Source organism: Entelurus aequoreus, linkage group LG11, assembly GCF_033978785.1.
Source record: "Entelurus aequoreus isolate RoL-2023_Sb linkage group LG11, RoL_Eaeq_v1.1, whole genome shotgun sequence".
NCBI lineage: Eukaryota > Metazoa > Chordata > Actinopteri > Syngnathiformes > Syngnathidae > Entelurus > Entelurus aequoreus.
In genome coordinates this window covers 49241030-49257479 of record NC_084741.1, presented here as the reverse complement: position 1 = coordinate 49257479, position 16450 = coordinate 49241030, and the positions used below count along the sequence as shown (strand labels likewise).

The window sequence follows — 16450 nt, the reverse complement described above, 5'->3', positions numbered from 1 at the left end:
TACGCTGTGCACCACATACAGTACTACCACTAGAGGGCACTCTATGCATGTAGTATGAGGGAAGGTTGAAAACATAACCACTGTGGAAAGGATCAAGGGAAGGCCGAATTGACCTATCAGAAACGAGCTGTGGTGATGATGTCATCAACACGGTCCATGAGCTCATAGGTGAAGCCTCATGTCTAAAAAAAATATTTTTTTTTGAGGTAAGACATGTTAGGTTTTCATCACAAATATGTTAAGCTTGGTATCCATTGTGTTGTAGATACACTTGTTTCACTTCCATAAGCTCAAGTAGTCGTTTCTCTACTTTAATTTGGTGTATTGCATTAGTGCTAGCTTGGAAGCTAAATGCTAACGCTTAACTTTTTAATGGCTGCCTAGCAGCAGGTGTAACTCTTCTTGACGGGTTATTCTTCTTAAATAGGCTGACCATACGTCCTCTTTTCCCCGGACATGTCCTCTTTTGCGGGTGTCCGGGCGGGATTTCTTAAATGCCTCAAATGTCCGGCATTTTGAGTTAGGGTTGCGTGTACCGGGTATTTTCAATGTACGTCCAGAGTTAAGAAGGGGTTAAACAAAACAAAGTGTGGAGGCGTGCGTTTAACACGGGTGGGAAATAAGACATACTTCCTCTCATGGCATCCCCTCATATTACCTGCGCCGTTTCCACGTTTAATCTCACGAGTTTAACACACGCGCTCACGTGACCCGCTGCAGCCTATCGCGTGACCCGCTGCAGCCTATCACGTGACCCGCTGCAGCCTATCGCGCTCTTTTTGATCCACCGTCCCAAAATGGCTGCCAGGTGCGGTGGCTAAGCCTGGGCACATCTGAAGCCGGTATGTTTTAAAGTTGTCGTTTGCCTGCATATCGTAAAAACAACCGTCCAACATTTTACAACTAATTGTAAACTTATAGGTGCCGACCATCAGGGCCGAGTTTTGACGAGAGAGTGTTATTAAGCCAAGTTGGTAAGTGAATCTGTTTGCTAATAGTAGCTGCTAGCCGTACCCATGTATTGTCTATGGGCGGTTAGCATCGGCTTTTACTCCCGTTTCCTCCAATGTTTCTGATCCCATTGAATTTATATTTATTTTGAGTCTTTATTTTGGGTACTTACATATGGTGACTGAGTGTTGTGGCGTTTTAAGGCCATGTGCACTTTTTATGCTACGGTAAAGACAATGAATGAACACTGTTACACCTGTCATAGTGACGTCACTGTTATTGTTAATGTTACACCCGTCATAGTGACGTCACTGTTATTTTCTATTGTTTAATATTGTTAATGTTACACCCGTCATAGTGACGTCACTGTTATTTTCTATTGTTTAATATTGTTCATGTTGCACCCGTCATAGTGACAACACTGTGTGTACTGTCGTGTTTGTTATGTTGTACATACATGGGATGGTTTAATATTGTTAATGTTAGCAGTATTATTGCTAATAATGATAATAATAAGTGTAACTTATTTATTGAAGGTCGAACAATAGATGACTTAATGTTGATGTTTATGTGGGCACATTGATTGAACTCCGGGTCCTGTGTTTACGTAGGCCAGGTCCCTAAGTCTTGGATGGCGAGCTGTAGATAGGCCTTGAGCCTGAGCCCAAGGATCTCCACCTCTCAACCTCTGAACTCCATCTGCTCTGGTCGGGCCGGTAGGCGGCTTATAGCGGAACCCCTTGCCTCGCACCTCATTACTCTGCAGCCCTTTGCACTACCTCATACACACCCTGCCCATAAACTGAACTGTCACTACAAACTGCCATATCCACAACCCCAACCCTGGGACCCCATTTTGAAAATTCCTAGCGCCAACACTGCTGTCAACAGAGGAGAAAAATGCTTTGATTAAATAAATATATTATTTATAAAGCAAGTTCAAGTATCATTGGCAAATTTTCACCTAGTCCCCGCCTTGGCACGCATATATGTCCTCTTTTTGGGATTTCAGAATATGGTCAGCCTATTCTTAAATGTACACCTTATTGTAGTCATAAGTTACAACCCATAGATCAGATCCATTTAAACAATAATCAACACAGCCAGCAACACATGGATGTGAATAATTTCTGTTAAAACAATGTAAATCTACAAGTATAACATTCCTCCTTTCTGTGACTCCAAGCAACACACAGGCAGGATTTAGATGTACAGACATCTGGCCTTTAACTCTGTCTGGGGAGGGATAACTACATTAGCCATAACTGCCTTTCTAATTAAACGTGTATTATTGTAATACACATCAGGGTTTCCCCCGGCTTGCCAATAGACGGGTGGCGGTGTGGGCGTGAGTAAGGGTGTTGTCAATATGACATCATCATATCCATCTATCCATTTTTTTTCTGCTTGTCCCTCCATTCTTCTATTTTGCCACCACACAGTGGAATGCACTACCAACAGACCTCAAAATTTGAACTTCCCTACTAAATTTTAAAACTGCCATAAAATCATGGCTCAGCTCAACCTCTACCTGATCTGAACCAATATTGATCCTCAGCAACTTTCCGAAGCATCAAAGAGGTTTATACCCCTCCATTTTTTGTATATATTGTTTTTCAAATCACCTGACATGTATACTGTGTATATGTACATAATTTACCCATTTTTTTAACTTATTTTTTTATATACATTTTACAGGTTATATATCTTTTGTTATTGAATGTATTAAATGTGATGAATATTTAATGGACCACAATGGAAACAAGCCTTTTGGCTTGTTGTGCCATCCATTTGCCTTTTTAAAGCATTACATGGATTCAATTCTTTAAGATGTCAATAAACTTCTCAATCAATCAATCAATCAATCTCTCAGTCACGCGGGTAGCTAGGGCTGTCAAATTTAACACGATCATCCAAATTATTTGCAAACATTGTACAAAACTACATGTTTATTTACAATAGTATTTTATTCAAAACTGAAGTTTTAAGCCGTCACTTTATTGATCTGATTGATTTTTATTACTATGAATGATTATTAAAGGTTAAAGTACCAATGATTGTCACACACACACTCGGTGTGGCGGAATTATTCTCTGCATTTGACCCATCACCCTTGATCACCCCCTGGGAGGTGAGGGGAGCAGTGAGCAGCAGCGGTGGCCGCGCCCGGGAATCATTTTTGGTGATTTAACCCCCAATTCCAACCCTTGATGCTGAGTGCCAAGCAGGGAGACCATGGGTCCCATTTTTATAGTCTTTGGTATGACTCAGCCGGCGGGGTTTGAACTCACAACCTACCGATCTCAGGGCGGACACTATAATTGGTATATTTAATAATTTATTGGACTTTATTTATTTGCATGCAATGTGCAATGCTACATTTTTATTTACAGAAGTATTTTTTTCAAGACAGTAGTAAATTTGCATTTAGTTAATCTCAATGTTAGAGATTATTATTTATTTACATGCAGTTACCCTTTAAGGGGGTATTTTGCCAATTATAAGTATTTGGCCACCCATCCAAATGATCACAATCAGGTGTCCTAATCAATAAATGTAAATAAATTTAAAAAAATCACTTGGCCGGTGTATACAATCCAGCACTTAGGCATGGAGACTGTTTCTACAAACATTTGTGAAAGAATGGGCCGCTCTCAGGAGCTCAGTGATTTCCAGCATGGAACTGTCATAGGATGCCACCTGTTCAAGAAATCCAGTCGTGCAATTTCTGATGGACGAGTCTGGGTTTGGAGGTTGCCAGGAGAACGGCACATTTTGGACTGCGTTGTGGTGAGTGTGAAATTTGGTGAAGGAGGAATTATGGTGTGGGGTTGTTTTTCAGGAGTTGGGCTTGGCCCCTTAGTTCCAGTGAAAGGAACTTTGAATGCTCCAGGATACCAAAACATTTTGGACAATTCCATGCTTCCAACCTTGTGGGAACAGTTTGGAGCGGGCCCCTTCCTCTCCCAACATGACTGTGCACCAGTGCACAAAGCAAGGTCCAAAAAGACATTGATGACAGAGTCTGGTGTGGATGAACTTGACTGGCCTGCACAGAGTCCTGACCTGAACCCAATAGAACACCTTTGGGATGAATTAGAACGGAGACTGAGAGCCAGGCCTTCTCGACCAACATCAGTGTGTGACCTCACAAATGCGCCTTTGGAAGAATGGTCGAAAATTCTTATAAACACACTTCACAACCTTGTGGACAGCCTTCCCAGAAGAGTTGAAGCTGTAATAGCTGCAAAAGGTGGACCAAAATCATATTGAACCCTATGGGTTAGGAATGGCATGTCACTTCAAGTTCATATGAGAGTCAATGCAGGTGGCCAAATACTTTTGGCAATATATATATATATATATATATATATATATATATATATATATATATATATATATATATATATATATATATATATATATATATATATATATATATATATATATATATATAGTATATTAATGCAAAAAGATGGAGGTTATAAAAAGGGGGGCGTCGGCCGCCGCAGCACTATTATTTTTCCTTCCAGCGCAGGTGGCTGGTTAAGGGCGCGGTGCGCTGGCATATTACCCGGCCCCCTCACCTGATGATGGAGCACACTCGGGGCACTGCTGCGGGAGGCGGTTTCTGCCAACCTGGCATTCGGCGTGCTGCACGCCAATCTCCCCAGCCTACACTAGCTCAACTCTCCGTCACTGATTGAGGTCCCCCAGGTCCTAAATCCCACAACTCAGTTCCACCTCCGACCACTATACACACGTCACTGGACTTAGACCTGTCATTCACAACAACACTTCACACATCCCTGTCATCATTACAACACGTGAGTACACCAGACACCTCCACACACATTGGCAACTTTCACGCCCTCAAAAATCTTCCAAAACAACAACAATCCACTTCTCCACCTGTCACCACCAACATGGCACTTTTAAACATTCGCTCCCTTTTAAACATAACTTTTTTAATGAATGATATGATTTTAAACAAAGAGTTAGACTGGTCTTCTTTTAACTGAGACATGGTTTGGCACTGACGCACCTGTTGTTCTATACCGAGACTTCCCCACCAAATTTTAACTTGTTTTTTTATACTATAGGGGGTAGAAGAGGAAGGTGTACTGCATCAATTTTAAATAACTCACTGACCTCAAATGTATCATTTGAGCAGCATGCCTTTGATTTTAGCAGCCCACCCATTCTGTCTTTAACTATTTATAGACCCTCCCTGAGACTCAAGCTCTTTTATCAGTGAATTTTCTAAACTTGTATCATTTATCTACACCTCCTATAACAGGATTTGAATAACTAGTGATTTTAATTTACATGTTGATGACTCCTCAGATTATTTATCCAGAGAGTTTTTAAACGTTTTAAAATGTTTTGATTTTAAGCAGCATGTCACACAACAGGGGACACACCCTGGTCATAAGCCATGGCCTGTCCATTGGCGTGTCCTCTGTTGTTGACCTGGCTGCGTGTGACCACTATTGTGTGTTTTTAAACATCACCAGTCTCAACCAGCAGGTTCCCCAGGGGAGAACAATGAGGAAACACTACCTAACTTCTGAAGTGGCTGCAACTTTTATTGAGATTTTACAGAACGCTCCTGAAATTTTACCTGCATCATGCGACGTCATCGTTGATCGATTTAACAGTAAACTGAAATCTTCTTTGGACTCAGTAGCTCCACTTTTAACAAAAACCTTCAAAACAAAACCTACACCGCTGTGGAGAAACAATGAACAATTATGTAAGTGATACACAGTAGTACATTTCTGTGTCTTCTGATGACACAGGACCAATAGATACCCTATTTAACTGCATGGATGGCAGTGCATTTTCTACAGCTCAATTAAGGACAAAACAGAGGTTCTAGTTATAGGTCCTGAAGACCAGAGGGCGAAACGTTTACCAAAATTACAAGATTTTTTAAGAAATTTTAGTCTATAAAAAATATGGGCGTGATTTTTTACTCCGAGCTGACTTTTATCCCACATATTGAAAATATTACAAAAATAGTTTTTTATCATCTAAAGCAGTGGTCCCCAACCACCGGGCCGCGGCCCGGTACCAGTCCGTGGATCGATTGGTACCGGGCCGCACAAGAAATACATTTAAAAAAAAAATTGTTTTTATTAAATCAACATAAAAAACACAAGATACACTTACAATTAGTGCACCAACCCAAAAAACCTCCGTCCCCCATTTACACTCATCCACACTCATTCGCACAAAAGGGTTGTTTCTTTCTGTTATTAATATTTGTGCTATATATATATATATATAATCAGAATCAGGTTTATTTGGCCATATACAAGGAATTTGTCTTTGTCAGTTGTTAGCTCTGTAAACATTCAACAAATAGACAAGTATACATTCTCTAGGCAAGCAAGTACTCTACACCAGGGGTCACCAACCTTTTCGAAACCAAGAGCTACTTCTTGGGTACTGATTAATGCGAAGGGCTACCAGTTTGATACACACTTAAATAAATTGCCAGAAATAGCCAATTTGCTCAATTTACCTTTAACTCTATGTTATTATTGATAATTAATTATATTTATCTTTGTGGAAACACTGATCATCCTAATGATTTCTCACAATTAATATATATAGAAACAGATAAATATCAATATGCAACACTTTATTTTTATATTTTCTCTAAGTGCACATTTTTCAAATTGAACATTTTCAAATGATCACTTTTAAGACAGTCTTGTGAAATCACAATATCCCATTTTAACTAGCTAGCCACTAACATTTTTGAACAAATCATGAATTACTTTGCACCATGTTTGTACAAATAACAACTCATGTAAAATACAAAAGTCAACTCTCAAATTTTTAAATAAATCATGTCACACTTTGAACTGGACACCAAATATGTTATCTGTTTCTTTGTCAGTTAGTGAAGACCAAGTCTTTAATATATTTTCTTGGATTTTTAAAATTTTTTTGAGTTTTGTCTCTCTTAGAATTAAAAATGTCGAGCAAAGCGAGACCAGCTTGCTAGTAAATAAATAACATTTAAAAAATAGAGGCAGCTCACTGGTAAGTGCTTGTCAAGTGTTTTGCTTTTTTCACTGTGCTTATCCCACACTTGAAGGGATGTACCAATGCTGAATGTGGCTTCTGGATTTCACTCAAAAGACCAGACCGTAGTTACTTTTTTCCTTTTATTTTCCTTTAGTTTGCAAGTTTTTCCAACGAAGAAACAGCTTCTTTTTTCTTCTTTAGTCTTTTTAGCAGTCTTTAGCAGTGTTAGTAGACTTTAGTAGACTTTAGTTTCTTTAGCTGTCATTAGCTGTCTTTAGTAGCCTTTAGCTTCTTTAGTAGGTGAAAAACCTTTAAGGACAAAACACCACAAGATTAACATGCTGTAAAAAATCAATCAGTTATCAATCCCATAATTTACAACTATTAATCAGGCTATCAAACACTTAACAATTAAACAAGTGCAAAAACATGGATTAATATTTTCCCTTTAAGTTAATTCAGATTTGAAATAAATTGTCTCAACATAAATGCACCAAGATACATATAAAATACATTTAACACCAGAAACACAATAGATAAATGCAGCAGAAAACCCAATATGCAAATACATAAATACCTAACCAATTAACCACCTATTTTAGATACATATTTAAAATCCATATCCAATTAAAATATATTATTAATTTAGCAGTGAAACACTCAATCTTAAACGCGGTCTGCTGGTAGAAAAATACCCCTTTTCTATGCCCTCACTAGCAGCCAATGATCCAACACATTTAAATCCAACACTTTAAGTTGAGCGACTTCACACTCATGATGAAGCAAACTGCTCCAAAATGTATCAAACTAAGCAAAGAATCACAACACTTACCCCCCCCCCCCCCCTCCTCCCCCATCTCACCAGCGCAACAGGTGCGCCACACCCACAAAGAGAAATAAAGTGCAATCTTACCGGCTGTCCGTTCAGCTTTTGGTTATAGTACACTTTTGGCACAACTCTGTGTTATCTGTAAGGAACCAAAGCTTTCTCCACTCTGCGCTGGCGTCTTTTGTCCTCCTTTATTTGACACAGCTGTCTAATTACCGGGCTCGCGCACCAGCAGACGAGACGGGAGCGCGCCGCGTTATACCTGCGCGTGAACGTAAACTGATAATGCCGAATTATATACATTCCCTGGGGTTGCCTAGGTGAATAGGGATGTGGCTGTGCTCTAAAATAAAATATAATTTTATTAAGTGGGGTTTGGCTGGTTGCCAAGCAGCCGCATTTACGCGCTCGCGCACCAGCTGACGAGAGTGCTGCTATTTGAGCTATTTGTAGAACAGGCCAGCGGGCGACTCATCTGGTCCTTACGGGCAACCTGGTGCCCGCGGGCGCCGCGTTGGTGACCCCTGCTCTACACTGTAAAAAAAAATTCTGTAAAAAACGGTCATCTACTGGCAGCTACAGCTGCCAAACGAAAACCATAAAATTAAAGTAAAACATTGTAAACCAAATAATGTCACAAAAAATGATCAAAAACATTATATTTACAGAAATTTTCATGAAATGTTTTGCGGAAAAATATCGTAATTTTACAGATTTTTACTAAATTATTAAGATCAACCACCTTTAATAAAGTGACGATGCAAACAGTTCTGCAGAAAAATATCTTTATTCTACAGAGTTTTTCCAAATTATTACGATCAAACACCTTTAATGAAGTGACAATGCTGGCAGTTCCACAGAAAAATAGCATTATTTTACAGATTTTTTCTGAATTGTTAAGATCAACCACCTTTAAACGCTCAAAATGGCCAGAAAAAAATAACTTTCATCTGAAACTCGACAGTCTATTCTTGTTCTTGGAAATGAAGGCTATTCCACAAAATTGTTTGTGTGACCCCAAACTTTTGAACGATAGTGTATATATATATATGTATACTGTATATAGTATATAGTATAAAACGTGATATAATATATGTACATGTATGGTATGTTATTCTCCAGTGTCCCTGCCTCAAAGGTGGCTTTTTACCTCAAATCCTCAGTGCCATGCCATGTTTTGTTTTTGCCTTGTTATTGTCAATAGTGCTGTATGTGTGTGTTTGTATGTGCGTGTGTTTCAATGTGTGTGTTTTCTTCTCTTCTTCTATTATTGTTTTTATTTTTTTGTATGTTTTGTTTTGCTTTGTACAGCACCCTGTGCTTGCCACTTGCCTGTGCATGAAAAGTGCTATGAAAATAAAGTTTAATTTGATTTGCTTCTTTTTCTTCCCCTCCATTTATCTGCTGTCTTTTGTAGTTCAAGTTCTCATTCCATATATGTATTGTTGCATTTGAAACAATTATTATTCATTATCAATAATGTTATTTCTATTAGTATGTTTATTGTTCCACATGTAGAGCAATAATGTTTGTTGTCATTTCTGTGTTATTACTATCTCCTTCCCCAACTGGTTCTTTGCTGGCACTTTACGTATTATATTTGTACATATCGTATTTTCTAGTGTTTGTTGTTATTATTTTTGTTGTTGTTGTCTCTATGTCTTATCCCCCTCTGTCTTCCTTTTTTTCTTCTTTCTATCCTCTCCTGCTCCGGTCCGGCTGCGCCAAACATTAAATAAATCCACTTAATAAAGTCAAATACAAAAAAGGTAACATGGGAAGTATCCCACAGTTCTGTTTTGTAAAATAAATCTGTACAGCAGATATGGGCATTTGCCTGAGTGGCTGCACAGGACTTGTTAAGAAGGAAGAAAATGAGTCAGAGGCTAAGAAAACATACAGCAGAATTTGGATTCACTCTCTTGGTTCATTATTTTGATGTGAATGTGTAGCAGTGGTTCAAGCGTAAACACAACTTACGTAGGGTAGTACAACTTTGTATTCACAATTTGTTCATTTCCTCATTTTTATTTTAGTTTTATTTATAATTTGTGTTTAACCTCCGGCTACTCCGGCTTCCTCCCACCTCCAAAGACATGCACCTGGGGATAGGTTGATTGGCAACCCTAAATTGGCCCTAGTGTGTGAATGTGAGTGTGTATCAGTGGCGTGCCGTCACTGGAGGCAGGGGAGGCGGGGCCTCACCTGCCATCATGGAAAGAAAAAAAAAAGAAAAAGAAAAAAAAATTAATTAAATTGTTATATGTATCCATTGATTATACTAAAGTTATTTTCCATTTAACTTCAACAGTTTTAGATTATTTTTATTTTTATTTTCACATTTGCCGTTCAAATACTGAGAAGAGACGGTGCGGTGATCAGCAGCCAGTTGAGGCACATTGTGCCTCACCATGGATTGCGACTCGGCTAACTGCTGAGCTGCTGTGCAGTGACACCGTATTGCTATATGAATTATATTATACATTTCCATAGTTTAGTTAGCTGAGGTATATAATGTACCGTGTATTTTGTCAACAACTGTATGTGTGTAACGTATTTTTAGTGCTGAGCGATCATAAATCTGCTGCGGAGACACACTGTGAGAGGCTCGTATCATAACCCCGCCTCCTGGAGCCAAGCACCTCCGCCGCAGAATGCACTGCCCGACGGGAGCACCGCGGCCACACCAACCAAAGCCCACACCCAAACCCTCCACGTGCAAGACCGAATCCACCCAAAAAAAGTCACTTAACAATAAGCCAAAAAGTGCAAAAAGAACAATGCTCGCGCTGCAGGAGCCGCGAACGACCGCAGGGACACTACATTAGGTACACCTGCACTGCAGGTTCATATGTTTTTAAATTTGACTGTGATGATGCAGTGTGCCTCACCAGACATTAACCTCACCGCACGCCACTGGTGTGTATGTTGTCTGTCTATCTGTGTTGGCCCTGGGATGAGGTGGCGACTTTTCCAGGGTGTACCCTGCTTTCCGCCGGAATGTAGCTTGGATAGGCTCCAGCACCCCCGCGACCCCGAAAGGGACAAGCGGTAGAAAATGGATAGATGGATTATTTGTGTATTTTTTCTTCATTGTTAAATTGCTCTTGTGCTTCAAAGTTGTTTTTTTGACCGTAGGAAGGGGATTCATATGATCCTTTTCGTCACAGTTTACCTGACAGATGAAACGTGAGGAATTGAGGGTGCACTCTCCACTCAGCCGCCAGATGGCAGGAAAGTGTTGCTTATCTTAAAATGTGTTTTGTGGCAACTCCAACTTTGACCAAAGCGTCAGTTGCTTTGTAGAGTGGCGATTTACTTTATTTTTAGTAGACAGCATTGCAAAATTATTAACTCCCCCCTCCTCCTTCCACTCACCCGAGATCCACCCACCAGTATAGAGTAATATTAATGTAAATTGAAGTTGTTTTGATCCACATCTTATCTTATAACGGCTACCAGTGTTTGAAATAAAGATCTTTAATAATGAGCCAGTGTTTTTAAAAAGAGCCATCTACTTTCAAAGAGCCATAAATTCCATCTCTAAGACCTCTTTGTAATTGACATGAATATATATCAGTTATTCTCAAACTGGTACGCATACCACTAGTGGTACACAGGCTCTATCTAATGTACAGTACAGTGTTTTATTTTCCTATATTGAAACACAGTGTTACTGTTCAAACTGTAATGTTACATTGACCAAAAATATGAAATATACTTGTTAGATTAAAGATTAAAGATTAAAGATACCAATGATTGTCACACACACTAGATAAAACCCTGGCCTTGTTTTTAATGAATACTTACGGTGATACGGTGATACTTGGAGAGACACATTTTTTCTGATTTGGTACTGATATATATATATATATATATATATATATATATATATATATATATATATATATATATATATATATATATATATATATATATATATATATATATATATATACAAAAATGGGACCCATAACCTCCCTGCTTGGCACTCAGCAACACGGGTTGGAGTTGGGGGTTAAATCACCAAAATGATTCCCGGGCGTGGCGCCGCTGCTGCCCACTGCTCCCCAAGGGGATGGGTCAAATGCACAGGACAAATTTCACCACATCTAGTGTGTGTGTGACAATCATTGGTACTTTAATATTTAATCTTAATATATACATATATATATATATATATATATATATATATATATATATATATATATATATATATATATATATATATATATATATATATATATATATACCGTAATCTGTGATCTATTAACAGATAGAACCGTCTGAGTTACACTTGCTAAAACAAAAATTGTTACTATCATCCCCTGTCTTCTACTAAATGTAATCTTTGTCGTTGATTTATAATTTCACAACCACAACATTCACAGTTGGTAGGTACATTTATTATGAGTTGTTATCAAAACATAGATGACACAGTCAATGCAACACATTAGAATCATGCATAATTGTGTTCAGTGCTAACATAAGTGATGAAAAAAGGCATTTCTTATTTCATTCATGCTGACAGACATGACCTTTTGAATTGAGTTGTTTTGTAATCATCGTTTTCTTTGGACAATACAGAAAAAAAAAACATTACCATGAAAAACTTCCATTATGAGAAAAATAATTACAACCGGCTGCTCAACAAAATGTTACAATTAAAACAACTTTTTTTTTAAATACAATTGCAAATCCTACTTGAGTGTCATTTCATTGCTTTTTAAATTACAATAGGTAATTGTGCAGCAGGCCAAGTTTTTGGTAGGGGGAAAAGGTTGTCTAATGCCCGCGATACAGAGACTACACAACTGTTCTAATTTTACACAAATAGCATACATGAGCTTCATCTAACATGTATGTTTAGCCTACACACTATCTCAACTGAGTTTTAAGACTCAGTGTTTTCCAAATTAGTTAACACACAACAAGTGATATTGTTTTGCATATGCATTTAGTGCAATTGAAGTGCATACTGTCTATATTAGTGGAGAGAAACAGGAGGGTGTCAGGACTTTTTGGAAGTAAAATGTGGAAATAATTGTTATTGTGTCCCTGAGATTTATTAAAAAAAAAAGAAGAAGCATCTTCTGTCAATTACAACACCTCGCACAATTAATAAAAAAAAGACCCTACAACAATGCCTCCAAATCCAGTGTTGTAAATGATCATAGTCAAAACTACAGTAAAATTAAAGTTTCAGTCTTGATGTACAAAAATTAAACCAAACGACAAGAACACGCATTGCAATTAAGTTATGTACAAGCTTCCTAAATTTGTAAGTAATAGTCAAATAAGCTATCATTCATAAAACATTTTTTTTAAGAAACTGTATTGAGTATGTGCTACATTTAGGTGTTTAGCTTTGTTAGTGTAAGTAAAAACATTTTTTAGGGGACGTGCACTACCATGTGTTTCAAAAACAATAAGACGAGTAAAGAATTTAACACTTTTTGCCATGGAAAACATAAAATAAGTCTACTGAATAAAAAGGGGCTCTTTTTGGAGCATGTTTTTTATTGGCCCTCAACATGTTGTAAAAATGTTTTATTATTCATGATTTTTAAATATTACACAATGTTTTTCATGTTTTGTTTAACTAGCTTAATGCACTTTGACCTACATTGGATGTTTTTTTTAGCATCTTTAATGTACAAAATGTATCCAAGTGTTCCACCACATCGTTAAATTACTTGGGAAAATGTTTGTACAATTCTGTACTGGAGCGATGGTTGATCATTTGTGTTTGTGTATTTTTATTCTTAAAACATAGGTACAGACAAATTAAGTTGTTTCTTTTTTTTTTGTTGGACACGTCACTCAAGAAAGCTACACGGGAAACGGTCAGCAGGTAAGAGACACCTCTTAATGAATGATGGGTTCTCAGTTCTGTCTGTAAAGCGCTACATAAATCTAATCCATTATTATTGTTGTTATTATAAAAAACGATGTGTCCTCACAGAAACATCTTGTACCTAGGGCAATGGTTTCTTAAAGGTTTCCACAAAGCATCACCTCAAAAAAAAAAAAAAAGTTTGCTTTGCAAATACCACCGTAGTGCTACACATGCGGTTTACAGTAGCTTTGATTATGTGGCTTATACTTGCAGGTGACTGCAACTTGTGGAGTATTGTAGACAATTTCCGCAGAGAGACATTTCGTTTGAATTCACTTTCAACAAACATTTGGCTGATACATTTGTTTTTGCACAGTTATTACACTTATTTTTCTGTTTCTGGCATTCCTAAAAGTACCACTAGATTGAGCCTGCCTACAATCAGTGGTACTCATACTATACGGTCTTCCTCATTGTTTGGGCTTTATCTATGAAGTAATTACAAATGACTAACAGAATAGGATTCTTTCATTGTTAGTCCTCCCTTTAACATATTATGTTTATACTAGCACAGGGGTCTCAAACTCAATTTAACTGAGGGCCACTGGAAGTAGAGTCTGGGTGAGCATAGTGTATTCACTTTAGAATCACGTTTTAAATACGTGACTAAATTTGTTAATACTTCAGCTTACTTAACGCAAGTTGCTCATTGTGTTGTCCAGTGTGTGTTTGTTGTGCTGTAATTTTTGTTGTAAAGTTCTCCAGGCCAAGGATCCCCAAAGTTACGGTGAGATGGAACAGGGATCACGTATACAATTGATACTGTGCAACACGCATATATTCAATTATTACAGTACAGTGCCTCTAATAGCTCGCTCGCAACTAAAGCTCTAATTCTTAGCTATCATAATTGCTAACATGAATATAATGATATAATTATGTATCCATGTTTTTATTTGAAACCAGCAAATTACATTGAAGAGTGTGGCCGTGTCACTGCCACTTCTAAACTACACTACAGTGTGTTGGATCAATGTTAATGTGTATTTAAATACATTTAAATGTTTGTATATATTGCAGGCATTTATTTTAAAAAAAGTATAATTAACCAAAACGTTCACAACCCCCCCTGCAGTACCTCTGCAGACCCCTTGCAATTGTAAAGACCTCGATCTAGTGCAATTCAAGATTGCCATGTTATATTCAACTATTCGCCGTTCAGGGTGTGTGGACCGCGATTACACTAAACTAGTGATTCTCTAACTTTGGTACATGTACGTTGAGTGGTACACCTAATTTTTTATTCATTATTTAAGTGGTGTAGTTTTATTTTCCTATATTTAATGCTACATTGTCAAAAATATTGCATATTCTGTATTTTCCAGACTATAGAGCCGCACCCACTAAATTTTAGAATTAAAATATTTTCCATATAATAGCCACACCAGACTATAAGCCACATATATGTTGTGAAATGACTTTTTTTTTTTTACACAGAAAGACTTTGTAATTGTTTTTTTTATATAGCTTAATTGTTTCCAAACAGTGTAAATAACATGGCAGTAAAACGGCTGAGCAACCAAAACAAAATTAATTTTCACGGACCCATTAGCTGCGGAAGCTAGCTCTTCTATCAGCTAAACAGACTCAATAAGTCCACGGTGACGTTTTGGTGAATTCATGAAACTGAAACGATACAAAAAGAATGCCATTGTAAGTTAATAGTTCTAACACAGACTTTTGTAAATGTTTTAGCATACTAGCTAATGCTTACAACTTCATTACATAAAAATAGCACGCACAAATATGCATGAAAACACTATAGACATCACAAATAAAAAGGTTAATTAAGTAAGAATTGTTTTAGTTACACTGTAAAACTTACAAACGTTGCTTTGAATGATAAATGAAGAATCCATACGAGTAGAAACGCTATTGACGGGTAGCGGACTGAACTGCAATTGTACTTCCGGTTGAAAGCACTAATCTAAACAGAAAGGCAATGCATCACTCCAGTACCTGCAGTGAGCGAACTCGTCCATTAAATGGCGCCAATAACACACCTATTCAGTGTATTTCCCTTTTTTTAATCTACTTTTTTCATTATGGCTGTCAGCGAAAAAAAATCCATAAATTAGCTGCTCCGTTTTATAAGCCGGAGGGGGAAAAGCACAGGAAAAATGTGTGCCTTATAGTCCGAAATGTACGGTACTTGGTAAATTAAGCCTTTGCCTTGTTTTTAAGGAATACTTGGACCTACTACACTACTGTATTTTAATGTTGCTCATTATGGTGGTACTTGCAGAACCAAGTGTTTTCTGAGGTGGTACTCATTTAAAAATATTTGAGAACCACTGCACTAAACTATTAAGTGAAGTCGAGGGCCACAAAATATGGGTCGCAAGTTTGAGACCCATGTGCCAAAAGCTAGACTTTTACAGCTTCATGTTACTCTTTTAATTAATTTTGTCATACTTACATAATATTAATTCATCTTCCTGAACCCACTTGTAAAATATTTTGAGACAATGCAAGCACATAAACTGTAAACAAGGCTCTTAAAACGGGACACACGCATTCAAAAAGACATCACTGGCTATGCTCAGTAGCACATGCGAATAAGGATGATGAAAATGAAGATGACAGTAACAATGGTTAGAGCTGAAAATAAAAAGACAAGACCGGCAAAGACGGGGTTAGTCAACGGGGGTACTTCTTCCATCTCTGATGGTATCATATTGGAGCTGCTCAGCATGTATCCCAAACTCCAACCTACACTGGTTTCCTTC

General features: G+C 37.7%; 1 protein-coding gene across 1 annotated transcript in view; it reads right to left on the bottom strand.

Annotated features, from left to right (window-relative positions):
* Positions 1-12221: 12221 nt before the first annotated feature.
* LOC133660195 (ectonucleoside triphosphate diphosphohydrolase 3-like) overlaps positions 12222-16450 on the bottom strand; it is a 43246-nt gene continuing 39017 nt past the window's right edge. Inside the window, exon 10 of the mRNA XM_062063466.1 lies at positions 12222-16450. This exon is cut by the window's right edge and continues 2 nt beyond it. Within this exon, the coding sequence (XP_061919450.1) occupies positions 16264-16450 (187 nt within the window). The 3' untranslated portion in view covers positions 12222-16263.